The sequence below is a fragment of the Bombus terrestris genome, chromosome 12 (assembly GCF_910591885.1).
Source record: "Bombus terrestris chromosome 12, iyBomTerr1.2, whole genome shotgun sequence".
NCBI lineage: Eukaryota > Metazoa > Arthropoda > Insecta > Hymenoptera > Apidae > Bombus > Bombus terrestris.
The window spans coordinates 6,999,927-7,017,293 of NC_063280.1; the positions used below are offsets into that span (position 1 = coordinate 6,999,927).

The 17,367-nt window shown below is 30.2% G+C and overlaps 4 protein-coding genes across 5 annotated transcripts in view; 3 read left to right on the forward strand and 1 right to left on the reverse strand.

Annotated features, from left to right (window-relative positions):
• LOC100650251 (plexin domain-containing protein 2) overlaps window positions 1–3,776 on the forward strand; it is a 46,392-nt gene extending 42,616 nt beyond the window's left edge. Inside the window, exons 4-8 of the mRNA XM_003399868.4 lie at window positions 84–276; window positions 352–561; window positions 661–1,059; window positions 1,144–1,280; window positions 1,367–3,776. Coding sequence (XP_003399916.1) covers window positions 84–276; window positions 352–561; window positions 661–1,059; window positions 1,144–1,280; window positions 1,367–1,435 — 1,008 coding nt within the window. The 3' untranslated portion in view covers window positions 1,436–3,776. The remainder of the gene's footprint in view (window positions 1–83; window positions 277–351; window positions 562–660; window positions 1,060–1,143; window positions 1,281–1,366) is intronic.
• Window positions 3,777–4,528: 752 nt separating this feature from the next.
• Window positions 4,529–6,278, forward strand: LOC100649895 (39S ribosomal protein L47, mitochondrial). Of its 2 annotated transcripts, none has more exons than XM_003399866.4 (5): window positions 4,529–4,693; window positions 5,042–5,209; window positions 5,278–5,492; window positions 5,590–5,749; window positions 5,838–6,278. In XM_003399866.4, the coding sequence occupies exons 1-5, from the start codon at window positions 4,572–4,574 to the stop codon at window positions 5,977–5,979; spliced, it is 807 nt and encodes a 268-aa protein (XP_003399914.1). In that variant the 5' UTR covers window positions 4,529–4,571; the 3' UTR covers window positions 5,980–6,278. The 2 variants fall into 2 exon arrangements, with proteins under 2 accessions (XP_003399914.1, XP_048266848.1); XM_048410891.1 differs by having other exon boundaries at window positions 4,574–4,715.
• Window positions 6,233–13,605, reverse strand: LOC100649782 (pleckstrin homology domain-containing family M member 2). Its single transcript, XM_020865940.2, has 9 exons — window positions 13,196–13,605; window positions 12,038–12,233; window positions 11,756–11,943; window positions 10,908–11,102; window positions 9,121–10,827; window positions 8,818–9,042; window positions 8,138–8,737; window positions 7,945–8,064; window positions 6,233–7,842 (listed from the first exon to the last, which is right to left on the reverse strand). Exons 1-9 carry the CDS (start codon window positions 13,283–13,285, stop codon window positions 7,726–7,728), a joined length of 3,438 nt encoding a protein of 1,145 aa, XP_020721599.2. The 5' UTR covers window positions 13,286–13,605; the 3' UTR covers window positions 6,233–7,725.
• A 1,504-nt stretch (window positions 13,606–15,109) lies between these two features.
• Window positions 15,110–17,276, forward strand: LOC100649669 (protein ST7 homolog). Its single transcript, XM_003399865.4, has 2 exons — window positions 15,110–15,868; window positions 15,936–17,276. The coding sequence occupies exons 1-2, from the start codon at window positions 15,445–15,447 to the stop codon at window positions 17,057–17,059; spliced, it is 1,548 nt and encodes a 515-aa protein (XP_003399913.1). The 5' UTR covers window positions 15,110–15,444; the 3' UTR covers window positions 17,060–17,276.
• Window positions 17,277–17,367: the final 91 nt, after the last annotated feature.

Sequence of the window (17,367 nt, forward strand, 5' to 3'; positions counted from 1 at the left end):
AGGTTTCTTAACTTTCCTTACGAGAAAGTTAGTATAAGGTATTCAAACGTAATTAAAAATTTTCTTTTTGTTTCTTCCAACAGACAGTGAAATTGAAATTCGATTTCCCTTTCTACGGTCACAAAGTTCGTAACATCACCATCGCCACCGGAGGATTTTTGTACACCGGGGAGTACGTTCACAGTTGGCTAGCCGCCACACAATATATCGCACCACTAATGGCAAATTTCGACACACGACTATCTAATGACAGTTATGTGAAATACGTCGATAATGGTAATAAGAGTTAGAAGAGAGAATACACGTTTGCAAGTAGACATAGCCGTAAATAAATGGGAATGTTAATTGCAGGAACGGCGTTCACGGTTGTATGGGAGAAGGTGATATTGCAAGACAAACCTAAGGCAGGGGCATTCACGTTTCAAGTGACTCTGCATCAGAACGGTGACATCGTGTTTGTATACTCGGTGATCCCTCTGATGGTAGAGCATATCAAAGATACGGCGCATCCTGTTAAAGTTGGATTAAGCGATGCTTATATCATGGACAGAATAGTGTTCTGTAAGTATTTGGTGTTATCTCGTATTGAAGCCATTCTGAGAGAAAATTTCATTGTAACAAGCAATAATCGAATCGACTATTTTTCTTCTTCCCTCACAGTTGTTCGTAGAAAAACGATTTACGAATATCATCGCGTGGACTTTAATCGGCAGGACATTAAGGATTGGACAGTGATTTATCTACATGCACTGCCTACCTGTTTAGAAATGGATAATTGCAGAGACTGTTTGACAAAATTAAAAGGTTTCGACTGCAAATGGTGTTCAGAACTGAATCAATGCAGCACCGGAACATCTAGATCGCGACAAGATTGGCTGTTGAAAGGTTGCGATGTTCGAATGATAAAAGCAATTGACAATTGCCCGTTACCAACTACGACATGCAAGGAACACCTCGACGAATATAATCACATTTTACGCATGCATTCGGAAGAGACTGTTACCGTTAGTGAAATGAATGCGAAGCAAGAGAAACCTGGATCGAGTCCTCTAGAGCGTTGTAAGATCTTTATTTCTGCCACTAATGTACACTTTTGCAATCGTTCGTTCAGTCATAATGATATTTTACTTTTAATATCTTTAGCTCGGGACAATATGAACATGGGAGTTTCAGGAATTATTGGAATTCTCCTTGTAATTGGTTTAGTCGTAGGTTTAGCCGCGTGGGCTGCATATGCTTACCGCAATCCTCATAGCACGTCTGGACAAATGTTAATTAGGGTAAGGATTAATAATATTTGTTATAGCAAAAAAAAAAAAAAAGAAAGAACTGTTTTAAAGAAATATTTTTGATCTTCTTTGAACAGTATCGACCAAGCCAATGGAGTTGGCGAAGAGGAGAAGCACGTTATACAGCAGCAACGATTCACATGTAGAAATATGTAATCGAAACGCAATCAGCAACTAGTACAGAACTATCGGACCAAACTTCCTATTAAATATACACCGTATTAAGTCTGCAAGTTTATGTACAGAATCGTTAGCCTGCAATGACGCACGTGTCGCTTTATTAATTGCCATATGTCAATATATGATACTTATTTGTTGATATTAACGTAAAATAACATGTTCGATTATTACCAATATACAAGGGATTGGAAATCGTAGTACAACTAGACAAGCGGTAATTCTACATGAAAAAATAAAAGAACAATTTGATATAACATTTTTTCATCCGAGACTTTGTTTACGAGAAAATTAAGCATATAATAAGTTAATTAAACCAAAAATAAATAAGCCACAAGAATGTAAACTATATATAAAAATAAGTAAAAAATGTAGAACAACGTATTTTCATGAGATGCTTTGTTTTTTCGAGGAAAATAAATTGTAAAATATATAATGCGCGTGTGTCAAATCGGTTCGTAACTGAACATCTTCAAACTTTACTTTCTTGAAAATGTGACCTTAAACGGAAAAATATTTCACATTTTTTATTTATTTTCACATGTATAATAACATCGTGTTGGTTGTTTACTCGCTTACCCAAGTTTGAGTATACTTGACAAATTTTCAAACTCGGTTTTCTCAAAAATGAGACGGCATGGAAAACAAAATTTATTTCATATTTTCGACTTATTTTTTCATGTAGAATCACCCCATATCCGATTGTAATACGATTTCCGACCCTCCCTATATTTATACTGAAACAAATATAATTGTGTTGGAAAAGGGAAAAGAGCAAGTATTTCAAATTATTATAAACAAGTATTGCAAAATTATCTATTATTAAATTTACAGCGCTAATTTCCGAAGAAATGGCAATTAAACTACTAGTGACAAAGGTATAGAGGAAACTTTTGAAAGTGACCTTCATTGTATCAGCGGGCGGATTAACGAAATTTTATTGAGATTTTAAATTTTGTACAGTAATGTTAATGTTATAAAAACACATAAAAACAAGTTTATACTTACTGTTGCCCGTGAAAATATTGAATCGACCTTTTACAACATATAATTTCTCTAATGTTTTCTTTCGAAGAAAATCACGCTCCATCACAATATTCGAAAGATGAAACGTTTCTAGAGCAAATAATTAACAGTGAGAGACAAACGGACACTGGTATTATGAACGATGACTACACGGAAACATTTGTTACATTTTCGTAGTCGAAGCAACCGTATTATCGAAAGACGGGTAAGAAATCCTTCCCCTGGATATTGAGCGTTTATGTGATTTTAGTATCATGTGGTATACTTTGTTATTGTTTAAGAGAGAGAGAAAAGAGAGAATTCGTTTTTTATCGTTATATAAACTTCAGTAATTGTTTATAAATATAAGTATGTATCTATATATTTATAAATTATATATTATAATACAAATATATATATTTATAAATATATATTTATATATATATATATGTATAATCTTTGCGACGTGAAGAGCAATATTTTAATAAAAATCAGTTGAATGATCAAGTTCCGATCTAGCCTCTAGAAACTACAGTTCGGATGGTATATGGGAATTAAATTTAAAACAAACTTTTAGCAATATTTAGAGAATTTTATGACGCAACAAATTGTATAACTTCATTTTGTGCTCGTCTTCTTCGTTTTTCCTTAGTACATTCCAGAATATTCAATTCCTAGGAATATAAAATATAATGAATGGAATAAATTATATATCCGTAAACTGTAGTTTCACCCTTTAAATTTTAAATACGCGTATATATATGTACATATCGTATGTTCAGATGTGTACATATATATTTTTATATATATACAAAATATATAAATATATTTTATATGAAAAGATTTTTAAACACACGAGCACCTTAACTTACGATTAGTAATAATACATGGAAAAAAAGCAACAATGAAAAATTCATATATATCGGTAATATTAGATCATCAGTGTATATAGTAGCATATTAAAGCAATATAATTTTTATATGATTGTAAGTATAATTAATATCGAAAGGTGCCCTTAATCAACTTTTTGATACATTTATTGGCAACGGAATATTATTAAGTATTTTCTTCTTGTCGAAGATTAACGTTTATGCAAATTTCTACTTTTTAACAACAAAGAAAGTGTTAGGAAGTACATTAATTTAAAAAGTAGGTGATTTTTTTTTTAAATGATATCTCTATATTATAAAATTAGCTTACGAAAATCACGATTAATTTTTCTCACATTATTGTATGTATATGATCTAACTGATAGTTTGTGATAATAAATATTATAATTATTACAATAAATATGTTTTAATTTTACATATCTTTTTATTAATATCAGAGAATTAATTCTGTGAAAGATTTTGTGTGTGTATATGTAAAATTTCATCTATAAGCATTTCTTTTTAAATTTTTCATTACTTGTATTATTTTTTTCATTTACATATTAAATTCATTTTACGTGTTTTAATGTGTTATAATTTCTTTGTATGTATAATAAGCTTTTATACTACCTGATTTTACATTACATTTTATAATATTTAATCTCTGAAATTCTACTAATAGTAGAAAGGAAACAAGAATATTCACGCTCATAGTGCTAGTTGCTTCACAGTACAGGTGCTGCACCATGAGATCAAGTGCTGAAGTCAAATAAAATTAGCAGATACAAGAACCTATGTATTTAAGATTAATGTTAAGGATGTACCCTGTTTGGTTGCACACTAGTATAGACAAGAACCTAATGTTTTTAATTGGTTTTACTTCGATGTTCGCCCATGTTGACGATTGTACAAAGAATACTAACAAAAATCGGATAGAAAATTAGATATGAACTTTTCCGTAGAATCATACAATTAAAGGTTCTTGTAGCGTGCAACTCAATAAGTTCTTGTCTATACTAGTGTGTAATCAAACAGGACAGATCCCTAACTTCAAGTTTAAATACATAGGTTCTTGTATATGCTACTTTTTATTGACCTCAGCGTTTGGTCGCGTGCTGCAGCACTAATCAGAGAAGAACCAGATCCATAAGCAGGATCATTCTTAGTTCTTCTCTGGTAATAACTCAGTAATATCCTAGTAATAATAGCTACTTAGTATTTTATTAATAAGATGGCAGCCTTCACGAAAGCTATACAGATTTCAAAAGGTGTAAATAATGTGACAAAACTGTTTACAAATTTAGTTTTATCACAAAATGTAAATTCAGTTACGACTTCGATGTTTATTCAAAGGTTTTTATAATTCATTTTACATGTAATTTTTCTACAGTAAATTATATTGAACAGATCGAGAGGTTATGTCCTGAATAATTCTTTTCTATTTGACATAATGTATAAATGCTAATAGTTTTGCAAATATAAGAAATACTTGCTTGTAAATACTTTTTCAAACAAAAATATATTTTATAATTATTATTATTACATTTAATATTTAGTACTTAATTTGAGTCTATATTTTTGTCCGTAACATAAAAATTATTACTGATAATCTTATTAATTTAACATGTAAATATACAAATATCCTTTAAATTGTATAATTTTATTGTTTATAATTATACATAGATGATTTAAATTCCTTAGGGTGCCCTCTTTTCAATATTCTTTCATTCATACTACACCTAAATGTAATGATTTGATGGAATTTTTTGATGACCCAAAAAATTGGGAAAAGGATAGAATACGTGTTGGGCGTTCTTGGAAAAAAGATGAACTAAGATTAAAAAGCAATGAAGACCTTCATAAATTATGGTAACACACATAAGTTACAAAATATAACAATGTTGTATGATAATGAAAATTATATTTAAAACGCCCAGGTTTGTATTATTAAAAGAACGCAATATGCTTCTAACAATGGAAGAAATTTATAAACGAGAATGGAAATATTTTCCAAATCCTGAAAGAATTGATAAAGTTGAAGATAGCATGGCTAACTTAGAGTCAATAGTTCGTGAAAGAAATAAAGCATACTATATGCTTGAAACTGGAACAACTGGAGAACGACCTGTTGTAACAAAATATAATCCTCTTGGTAAAATGTTTTTATATATTTATTCTATATGATATAAAAAATATATAAAATATATAGAAATTGTCTATAAACAGACTACTTAAATTCTGTTTTACAGGTTTACGTTACTTTTATCGAATGAGTCAATATTCTAGACCAAAAAATAAAAATTTTGCGTGGCACAAAAAATATAAATTTAATTTTGGTGGATATGCAGTGCAAAAATTTTTACGACTTTATAGAGAGAAATTATGGAATGAAAAACGTAGATTAATAAAGTTTGTATTTTTTCTATATAATTACAAAATAACCTTTAAATTAATGAGTCTTCTTTTTATATAATATACGTAAAAAATTTTATTTTAGTCGTCAAAGAAATAAGGTTGCTGTTTTGATGCGAACTTTCCCCAACCTTGATATGGAAGCTGTGAAAGAACAATATCCATTGGCAGATATAGAAAAGGCAAAGAAGCATAGACATGCAGATGGACACTTTATACGTGATTAAATGCATTTTTTCACTATGTGATATTTTTAACTTTTGAAATAGATTGCAATATTAATGAAAGTACTTTCAATTAAAATGATATTAAATGTGACAAAATTAAATTCAGAATATAATTCTACAACAAATATTTCAATATTTAAATACTATGAATATTTGTAAAAATTTTCACATCTAATTGCTCATAAATATCATTATATGTTATTTTATATATATAATCTAGAATTCAGTTCAAGAAATGATAATGACAAACAAGTTATTATGTAGAAGAATTTATTGCAATAAAAACAAAGTAAAAGATACGAGATATTACTATACTTATCCAATATATAATTAAAATTCAAATTTTTCATTACATTTTACAAGAAAGGAGAACAAGACATGTTTTTGCTTTTATTTTGGTGACTAGTTACAATTTTATTTCTATTTATTTTTTATTTGTAACTTTGAAGATCATGTACGGTGATGTTGACATTGTGCAAAAATTCTATGGCTGTAATATTTAAGAATGCTTAACATGCTTGATCAAAGCATGTAAAATTTAACATTTTTTTCCTTTAGACACATTAGAAACTAACATGTGTTGATTATGTTCCAATTTTGTATCATATATAACATACGCAAATTTCATATTACAATTGCGTACATTAATAAGTCTCTTTCATTCAATATTTTATTACAATTGTATGTGACTACATGAAACAATGCACATAGAATTAGAATTTTATTCACAATGATTTACAACCTGCATCGGTTCACGTAGTTTTTGGTAATGAAAAGATATATGATTGTAAAATAAAGAAGTTGTTCACATTATAAAAGGAATTAAAAACCAATATATTAATTTTAGTATTAGAAGAAACCTCTTTGGTATACGAAGCTGTTTCTTCCATATTAAAATGTATTGCTGGTATTTAAAAAAAACTAACTCGTTATAATTTTTCCCAATATTTATCTCCCAGAAATATGGAGTTACTAAATAAAGCACCTCGCTAATAACATGAAAATTACATCCGATAATTAATTTTTAAACCTTTACAATCTAAAACATAGTAATCAGAATTCTAACCAAAACAACAATTTTAAAGCAGTAAAACATATACATACATATATAAAGGGAAGATATCAAAAATAAAATTTAAAAAAAGCTGTGTTATATATTATAATAACAATTATTATCAGTATTATTAATAGGAATGTTAATAATATGTCATATGCTTACTTTAAAAGCAATTTATAGAATATTCTTCCATTATAGAAGCTGCACTAAGCCTTACTGCCATTGTATTAGTATTACATGTTTTTGAAACTGTTTTGGTATCTATAGTGCACTTTCAAATGCAAATTAATTCTTATAATAAATGTGATTATATAGACATCCATGTAACTGACACAGTAATTTTACGCACTCATCATTATATTACAGTCCTGTGTACCATTATCAATATCATACTTTACGCTATTGAAAACATATTGCACCATTTTATTGAATTAGCACATCAATATTACGTATCACTAAATATTTATAATTTATGTTTGTATGATTTTTTGTATTCACCATTCCTCGTTGGTTGAAGAACATGAGATATTGATTTTGAATAATTTGTTTATAACATCATATTCGATATTATCAGAATGCTTTAGTATCTGTATTATATGAGTTGATTCGTTCAAGTACTTATGTTTCATCAATTTTTATTACTGAATATGACGATGCATTAGCTATTGTCTACTGGTACACCTTATCGTTTAATCGATTACTGAAGGTAATAAATATCGCCATGCAAACTCTAATTCTTTACTGGCATCTGAGCAACGTCGATGAAGTTTATCTTCTGGCGGAAGCGTTACCATAGGAAATTCACCCTGTCAAAATACGAATTATTTTAAATTACATAATGATAAATAGAAGGCATAATTTTTACTTTTATAATATATTATTAAAATTGAAAATAAAAGAAGGCATACCAAACTTGCATCAGCCCACAATGTTTCTAAAATTTCTTTAAAAGTAGATAGTTCAGTGTAATTTGTGAAATATATAACCCAGTCACCACTACTTTCATGTACTTCTCGACATGCGAACTCCTGAAAATAATATATAATAAGAACTGTATAATATACTATAGAACTGTATAAACCCATAATATCAACTACATACCAGTATACACCAAGATTGTTGAGTTAAAGGTACTCTGAAAGCTGTGAGATCTTCTACAGAAGCACAAGAAAGTGTTTCCCCACGTTGTTTACCAGGAAACACTTCTTTCATAGCTACTAAATGCTTAGTAGTTGTAATAAGGCTACATGGCAAAGGCTCTCTTTTTTCTGTAATATCGAATAACCCAGAAGCACTTTGAACAAAGCTTTGTAACCATTCGGATGCGACGTATTCGTCTGGAGCAGCAAACTGAAAAGCTTTATTCGGTTTTAAAAGTATCTCGAATGTATGAGGGCGATGAGAATTCGGAATTCTTCGACATCCTTGACAAAGACCACCTTTCAATGGAATAGCTCGTTTCGGTAATCGTTGATTCGCATCCGTAAACATATAAACAACTCCACCTTTGAGAACAAAGTATCCAGCTTCCCATGGATTAGTTGGAGCATTAGGATGAACTTGTTGATACGTGTGTGGTCTGTACATGAGATCACCTTCTTTTGTTGGACCACATGGTGTGCTAGGTGGTGACATATGTTCATCTTCCATATAAATAAGATTATAGTGTTCGATCTTTTCATCCTGAAATATCAAATTGTACTAATCCATAAAAAAGAAAAGGAACCTCAGAAAGCTAATAATCCTTTACTACTTATTTCAATACAACTAAATTTACATACAGGATGGACAGCAGTATCACACAGCACAGAGTGCCTTAAAATATGCATATCTTCGTAGGTCAATATTTTAACTGCTGGAAGTCTTGGTTTCATTGGAGATCTCCTTATAGCCATCTCCAAGTGCGCAATTAACTCTGAAGTAGTTTGGGAACTTCCTGTAGAAAATAAATACTGCATCTCGTAATCTGCATTTGATAATAGTATTGTTTGTGCATTTGGTCCAACCTAGAAAATATATTTCTTTATTATTTATTCCCTATTGTCTAGATTTTACAAGCATAGTATTATCCGAGCAAAACTTACCATTATAACATCTAATTCGTTATAAGGAATAACGAACTGATTACTATAAATATGGTCCGGTTTCGAACCTGTTAAGTATAATGTTTTATCTGTTAATAAAGCAATCATCGGTTTACTTTCTCCATTTGTCATGTACGAACTCCTAACTTTATATACTTTATATAATTCTTCTGTTTTATCTCTATAAATATGTTTCTTAAAAAGTTCTCGTAATTTCAAGCTAATCTTTTCTCCACTAAATTCTCGTTTTTCTGCTGCCACATTTTCTTGTATCTCTCGATCAAGATTATCATTAAATTCTTTAAAAGAATCATAACTTGTTTTAACACCTTTGATATATAAAGGATTCGTTTTTTGTGACTTCTTATTTCTTTTAACTTCAAATTTCCTCTCTGTAATAGATTTTAGAAATCTACTCAATAATGATGTTTTAGATGGAGCTTGCCTTATAGGTGGCGGCGCTAATAATTTGTTACTATTTTCTCCTGTTAGTATTGATGTCATGTTACGTTTTTTTGAAGGTGAAGCTAAATGTCTGCTATTTCTACGTTCCTCTACATCCGATGTGGTAGTACTATCTATATCCGACCAATCGCTAGAAGTAGTATATTGTTTCGAATTAGTTGGACAAGGCATTTGAACTTTTGCTGGAGGATCTTCTACGATATTTCCATATTCTTTTTCAACGATGTACGCTTCTTGTGCTTCATTTTCTTCTAATTCAATCTCCATCTTCGGTCTGAATGCTTTACCGGGATCTTCTTGGCCCTCTGGCGCACCTCGCTCTGAAAGCGACAATCCACAAGCACACTTGCAATTGTTCTGACATGGTATTTGTTCACAACTCTTTGATGATACTTTCTTTTCACAATCGCTATCAAATACACTCGATGATGAAGAGTAAGAATAGTAATCCGAATGTGCATTTCTGGGATTAACGTTCTTTTGAACATACGGAGAATCCCCATGAGCACACCAACTATATCTTCCTTTTTGTGTATCTTTCTTCTGAACTGAATTAGGCGTTAAAAAGCTCATAGAAAAATCTGCGTAATTTTCATCATCATCCAATTTCATAGTTTTTAAAATATCTTCGTGAAAACTGACGCGCTTTTTACTTTCCCCACGTTTCTTTTTACGTTGTCTACGTTGTACGATAGCTTCTGAGCTAGAGGATGATAAAATACTAGCATCAGTCATATTAATAGTATTCAAAATACCATATGGTGCTTCTATGTTTTCACAATCTGAAATAGTCATACTAAGTTCTAGAAGATTTGTATCATTGTTGATAACATATGAATTTCGAGGATCAATATTCCTTTTAAAACTGTAACTACCATCGCTGTAATACGTGGTTCTTTTATTCAATTCTTTAATTCCATTATCATTTTTGTTACTTATTTTATCTAATTTTGACTCATCTAAACTTTTACTGTAAAAATCGTAATCTTTTAAAGTATCCAAACTGGAACAGGTAAGCTCATTATCATCAAGTTTTCTCGTTAAGTTTTGATTCGCTATATCACTTTTCGTCATCATTGCGGTTTGAAATTTGGTAACCATTCCTGGTGATTGTGTAGGTGTTTTTCCATCTTCGCTGGAATCACTGGAGCTAAAATTTTTATTGTCTTCTCTACAGTTGTTTATCATTGTTTTATACCTATTATTCCGATACCTTGGAGTTTCTTCTAGATGAAAATCTTCCTAAAAGTATGTACAGGATTGTATGTGTAGAAAGATAAAGATTTATATTTTTGAGCATAAACTTCACTACAAAAGTATACCTCCTTGTAACTACTAGCATCTGTTTCATTAGCAAGCTCCATGTCACTATCAAAAGCAACTCCACTGTCACCAGGAGAAGCTAAACTCGAAGAAACACTGGATGATCTAAGATGTAATGATAATATAGTTCCAGAAGGATTTACGCTCATAGGCCTTTGAGGCATGTAATTGCAAATATCCAGGTATGTGACATCCTACAATGACACAAACAATTAGAATTTATTATTTTAATATAAAACTTACTTTTTAAGTTTTAAATTAAACTGATAAAATTCTAAATATCATATATATCTTCTTCTACTTTATTATTCTACATATAATGGAATAAGGAGAATATACCATAAAAATTACACATTCCAACTGTTTAATAAATATGTAATTACAAATTATTTGTATAATATATGTGTATTTTATGTATATTATATGTATATGTATATTTTAAATTACTGTATATTATATCTTTGCATGAACAAGCAGAAGAAGTAATATAGATATAATGTATGAAAAATAGATTTATATATATGATAACTTATTGCCCCTTAAATTCATAAAAACAGATTCAACAATTACATCTTGACATACTACAACTCTTCCTAAGAGGCAAATGTAATTTATTGTTGAGATAATTGTAACCATGGAGTGATACTGGTATCAACGTAGGGAACATAAAATAAAAGTTATAAAACACGTTTATGTGAAATGCCAACTATACATTGATATCATCATTGGCATTTATCATGTGTGTAATATGAAAGAAAATGAAGTGCAAAATATAAATAATTATAAAAATACATGGAATAAATTTTTATAATATTTCATAAATATTTTATAGAGTAATTCTACATACCAATTGCAATGTGAAAGACACATTTTCTAAACCAGCAAGTAGATTAACTAATTGATTAGTTTTATCTGCATCCCGAACAAGTGCATGTGGAAAATATTGTTTTTTCAATATTTTTGTATCTCGTAATAAGCAAGCTAAATAACTTTCAAAACTGCCTTCGCTGAGAGTATGGTAAAGCCATGCCCTGCCTAAAAAAACATGAAGATATACTATAATTTGCTTAATAAGATAAATTATAATCTGCATAAATATTAAAATTTATAATGCCAAATCCACTCATACCTTTACCAATGGAAGTTAATACACTTTGAAGAGCATGAATTACAACAACAGTATCTTGATGACTGAGTTCACGAGCAGTGCCCCAATATCCATGTCTCTCTATACGCAATCCATGGCGTAAAGCTCGGTCTAACCAGTAGACCAACCAAGAGTCACCATCTAAGACTACTGTACCATATAAACTTTGAGCGTAAACCTAATAAATACAAGTAAACAAATTTTATTTATTTAATTACAAAAAGCTAATGCGCATATGTAACTTTCAATATTAATTTTAATATACAAATTTAGCTGAGTACACTCTTCATATTCATATTTAAATCTAAATTTCTGTCAGTATATGAAAAATTACTTTTGTGATTAAAATGCTAATTATGTTAATCTAGAAGATTAACTAAGTATCTCAATATGTATTTTTCATAGAGAAATATAGTACAGATTTATACTTGTTTAATGACTTTTGTCATTCTAAATATCGAACAAAGGCCGGATATAAAATGTTAAATATTAAATAATTACAACATCAACAATAATAGGTAATCAAAATTAAAATATTGAAAGAAATTCGATTGTTTTGCAAAAGCATGGTATAATTCATAAAATACGAAATCAAGATTCTATCGATCACCGAAGATCTCATAAAAAAATAATGAAATAATAATAGTTTACTGATAGTAATACGAACAAAGAGGTAAAAGCACGTACGTCAGTGGAGGAGCCACGACGTGGAACAAGACGTTGAGTAAGTCGCAAGTGAGAAACGGGAAATCGTGATGACGAGAGGAGCACATGTACTTCTTCAACACAGGTTCGCGTTCAAAAACAATAAAGATAACAAAACGCATTTAACTGTTAAACGTTTGATACACGACCGATCGTGTAAATGCGTGCCACTGCAGTTTCAGCTGTTTCGTCATGGTTAAGTATTTCAAGAAACTCGTATTTATCTGCGAGGAAAAACGAATGAAAATCTGTCCAAGCCATTTAAAAAAGAATTTCAGAGCAGAAAAGGAAAACGTCGTTAGTTCGATATATATAAAAATTCGCGTTAGGAAAGTGCATACCTATATATATATATATATGTATATATGTATATATGTATATAGACGACGTATGGCCTTGATACGTCGTCCTTATGCTGAAGCAGACAGCACTCACCAATTTGACAGCTTTGGTTAATTCTTGAAGAATTCTTCCCTTGGACAGTACCTTATCGGTACAAAGATCCATATCTTCTTGACTCGGCATATCGATCTCTAATCTTACATGATTTTCATCAGGCGATAACGCAAATTTCGAGGAGAAAGAAAGGAAAAGTCAAAGACAGGGAAGACGGGACACGGGTTCGACGCAACGTTGGTGGAGTCGCACTGACACATTCGCCGGGTGGACTCATTGATTTTAGCTGAGCGCAGGCCAGGCGCTAACATTAAACTCCTCTTCGTAATCTATCTCTGATTTTTTTATTATTCACGATACACTTGTTGCCTTTCTATTAATCATCAAACCAGTATACGCAAACAGAGCTGGACACCCATCTGGATAACCAATAATGAATACAATCAACAAATAGTCTTTCGATAAAAGTAAGAAAATATAATTTTTTTCTTTGCCGCGCAGAACATTTGTAAGGTATCTAATTCAAATTTATGATCCTAATCATTTATACTTACATAATTGATGTACATTATTAATATACAAAATATAAATTATTATTATGTCTCATTATATATAAATCATTATCATGAAAGTAGATTTCTGATTTAGTCCGAGTGCAATCTCAACCCGAATTCCCCTGTTTACGCAACATGGAGAAAGTTTCGCGGGACAAGTATCCATTTCAGCAATATTAGTTAATTTCAGAGAAATTTACTCTGACGAAATATGTATAACTACACAACTGATCAGAGAAACAATGGAAACAATATAACATGTATATTTAATAAATAATAAATTAAGTTAAGCAAATAAATTAAAAATGCATTTCGATATTAAACATTAAAAAAAAATAATTAGTAAAATTCTTACATCCATTTAGAATTTTTGAAGATTTTTTACATCCATTTAGATTTTTTTAGAATACCTGCTTATGTTGGCAGTAACTTTGTCATTGTAATTTATCTATCAAATTATTCCATAAACTTCACTTAAATGGTAGATAAGTCACAAATTTATCATCCATGCGAGTATAATAAAATATTTTTCTGCAACATGATAAATAGTACGATTTTAATGGATCAATGAAATCCGTCATGGTAGGTCAAAAGTATACGTATAATTATCATTTTCTTATCGTAGTATGAAATAACAAACTTTTTAAAGTGTGTTGTATATTTTGTATTGCTTCTTTGTGCCAATTTACACCATTTTCAAATTCGACACACGTAACGACAATTTTTTTGAAAAAGACAGGACGACAATAACGTGTATCGAATGCATAATTATTTAAGAAAAATAATTGAAATACTATCAGAAATACTACCAGAGATACGGTACAGGATAGACCTTACATGTTAGGGAACTTTATGTTACACATTCTGAAATACCCATCGTGTAAAAATTCAGAGGTTTTTAATGATTTAGAGTAACAATTGTAGGAATTATATTCAATTCAATTACCAGACGCCAACATTAGTGAAGTTAATAGGCATAGAAATGAATGCGTTTGATTTTAGCGCCCGAGGATATAGGCGTCGCTACAAAATTAAAAACGAAATTTGAAAAACTTATATTAAATTTTTAAAACATTAATCTTATATGTATTTTATTCAATTTTACGCACAATCATTAGAACATTGAAATTATAGATGAAAATAATTACGATGTCAATATATCGTATGAAACATTATATAACTACAATATTGAAATAATCAATAGGTATACAAATCTATATTATGTAGTATTTACGTTAAGAAACAATGATGTACAATTTGATTTATTATAAAATAAAAATAATATTATAACTTATTTGAGCCAATAATATCGTACTTCCCTTATTTACCTTCTGCTAAGAAATATGAGGTTTAAAGCGTTTCTAGGAAGAGTCGCGACTTACTATCTATTATGTATAATAAGCGCTACAATTCTCGAAAAATCTCGTTGCAATGTAAGTTCTGATTTCGGCAACTTCAGACAAAATAAATGTTACCACATTTAATAGTACGATGAAAACAGTTACGCATTGTTTCAAATTTAAAAAAGACATATGTAAATGTTAAGATTATAGTTTCATTTTAGTTTTATTAGTTAAGATAGAATAAAAGAAGTAACATTTCTCGGGTAATGTAAGGACATAGTAAAAACGTTGACTGTGTTATAATGTTTATTAATTAAAAACTGTTTATACAACAGTATAATAGTGTAACCAGGAATAATAAAAAAATAATACATTCAGTGTTGTATTATAAATGGCTCTATTATTCACAAGCATATGGGATTCTACAATGTTTTTGAGCACCTTAACCCCAAAATTTTATGTTGCACTCACTGGAACGTCATCTTTAATTTCTGGGTTAATTCTAATCTTCGAATGGTGGTATTTTAGAAAATACGGCACATCTTTTATTGAACAAGTATCTTTAAATCACATTTCACCATGGATTGGTGGAGGTGACAGTGGATCAGATGGCAATAACTCAAGTTTAAATAGTTCAAATTCAAATCAACAAAATGTTCCAGAGTGTAAAGTTTGGCGTAACCCAATAAATTTATTTAGAGGGGCTGAGTATCAAAGATTTTATTGGGCTACAAACAAAGAACCATTAACATATTATGATATGAACCTATCTGCTCAAGATCATCAAACATTTTTTACTTGTGAAGGTGATACAGGTAAACATTCACCAAGTGATATTAGCATATTGTGAAAATTGAAGTATTAATTGTATACTTTTGATAGGTAAGGCAGAGTATGAAATTATGCAAACAGCTTGGAGAGAGCGAAATCCAGTAGTTCGAATAAAAGCTGCACATAGTGCTCTTGAACGTAATCCTGATTGCGCCCCTGCTTATATTTTACTTGCTGAAGAAGAAGCTACTACTATTGTAGAGGCAGAAAAGATTTTAAAACAAGCTTTAAAAGTAGCAGAGAACAATTATAGAAGATCTCAAAGTACTCAACATCAAGGAGCCATTGCAGAGGGTATACATAGAAGAGATACAAATGTTTTAATATATGTTAAACGAAGGTTAGCTATGTGTGCAAGAAAATTAGGGAAATTGAAAGAAGCAGTAAAAATGTTTAGAGATCTCACAAAAGAAGTCCCACCAATTATGAATGTATTAAACATTCATGAAAATTTAATTGAAGCTTTATTAGAAATGCAAGCATATGCAGATGTTCAAGCAGTATTAGCAAAATACGATGATATTAGTTTACCAAAATCTGCAACTATTTGTTATACAGCTGCATTGTTAAAAGCGCGACTGGTGGCTGATAAATTTTCGACAGATATCGCTAGTAAAAGAGGTTTAACTACTCCAGAAATGATAGCAGTTGAAGCTATTCACAGAGCTGTTGAATTTAATCCTCATGTACCTAAATATTTATTAGAAATGAAACCTTTAATTTTACCTCCAGAACATGTACTAAAAAGGGGGGACTCAGAAGCGATTGCTTACGCATTCTTTCATCTTGCTCATTGGAAACAAATGGAGGGTGCTCTTAATTTGTTACATTGTACATGGGAAGGTACTTTTAGAATGTTACCTTACCCTTTAGAAAGAGGACATTTATTCTATCCATATCCAACCTGCACAGAATGTGCAGATCGTGAATTGCTACCCTCGTTTCACGATGTTAGCGTTTACCCTAAAAAGGAGTTGCCGTTTTTTATTTTGTTTACAGCTGGTTTATGTTCCTTTACAGCACTCTTAGCACTTTTAACACATCAATATCCTGATACTATGGGTGTTGTTGCACGATCGATGCTTGCCTGGTTTTCTCATCCATTTTATTATATTTTAGACAAATTGGAAGCAATTTTACCTTCTAATTTATTACAACAGCTTTCTAGAATATAAGATATTTTTATGATCTCTGTAATCATGACTTATTGTGATATTTATGATACTTATGCTTTCATTGTCATATGCATCAATTATACATGTACATCAGTACTTCCCGAATTTCTTATGACTGATATCTTAATATGTATTTATAGAATTTAGTTAACATTGTTAGTTAAAAACGTTGTGTAGCGATCAATATACAATTAATAAAAATTTGAATATCTTTGAATCAGTTTTGTACTTCTTCCTTCATATTTTCGTGTTTAAAACATTATTCTTAATTTAAAATGTTCGGGTATATCAATCAACAATAGATTTTA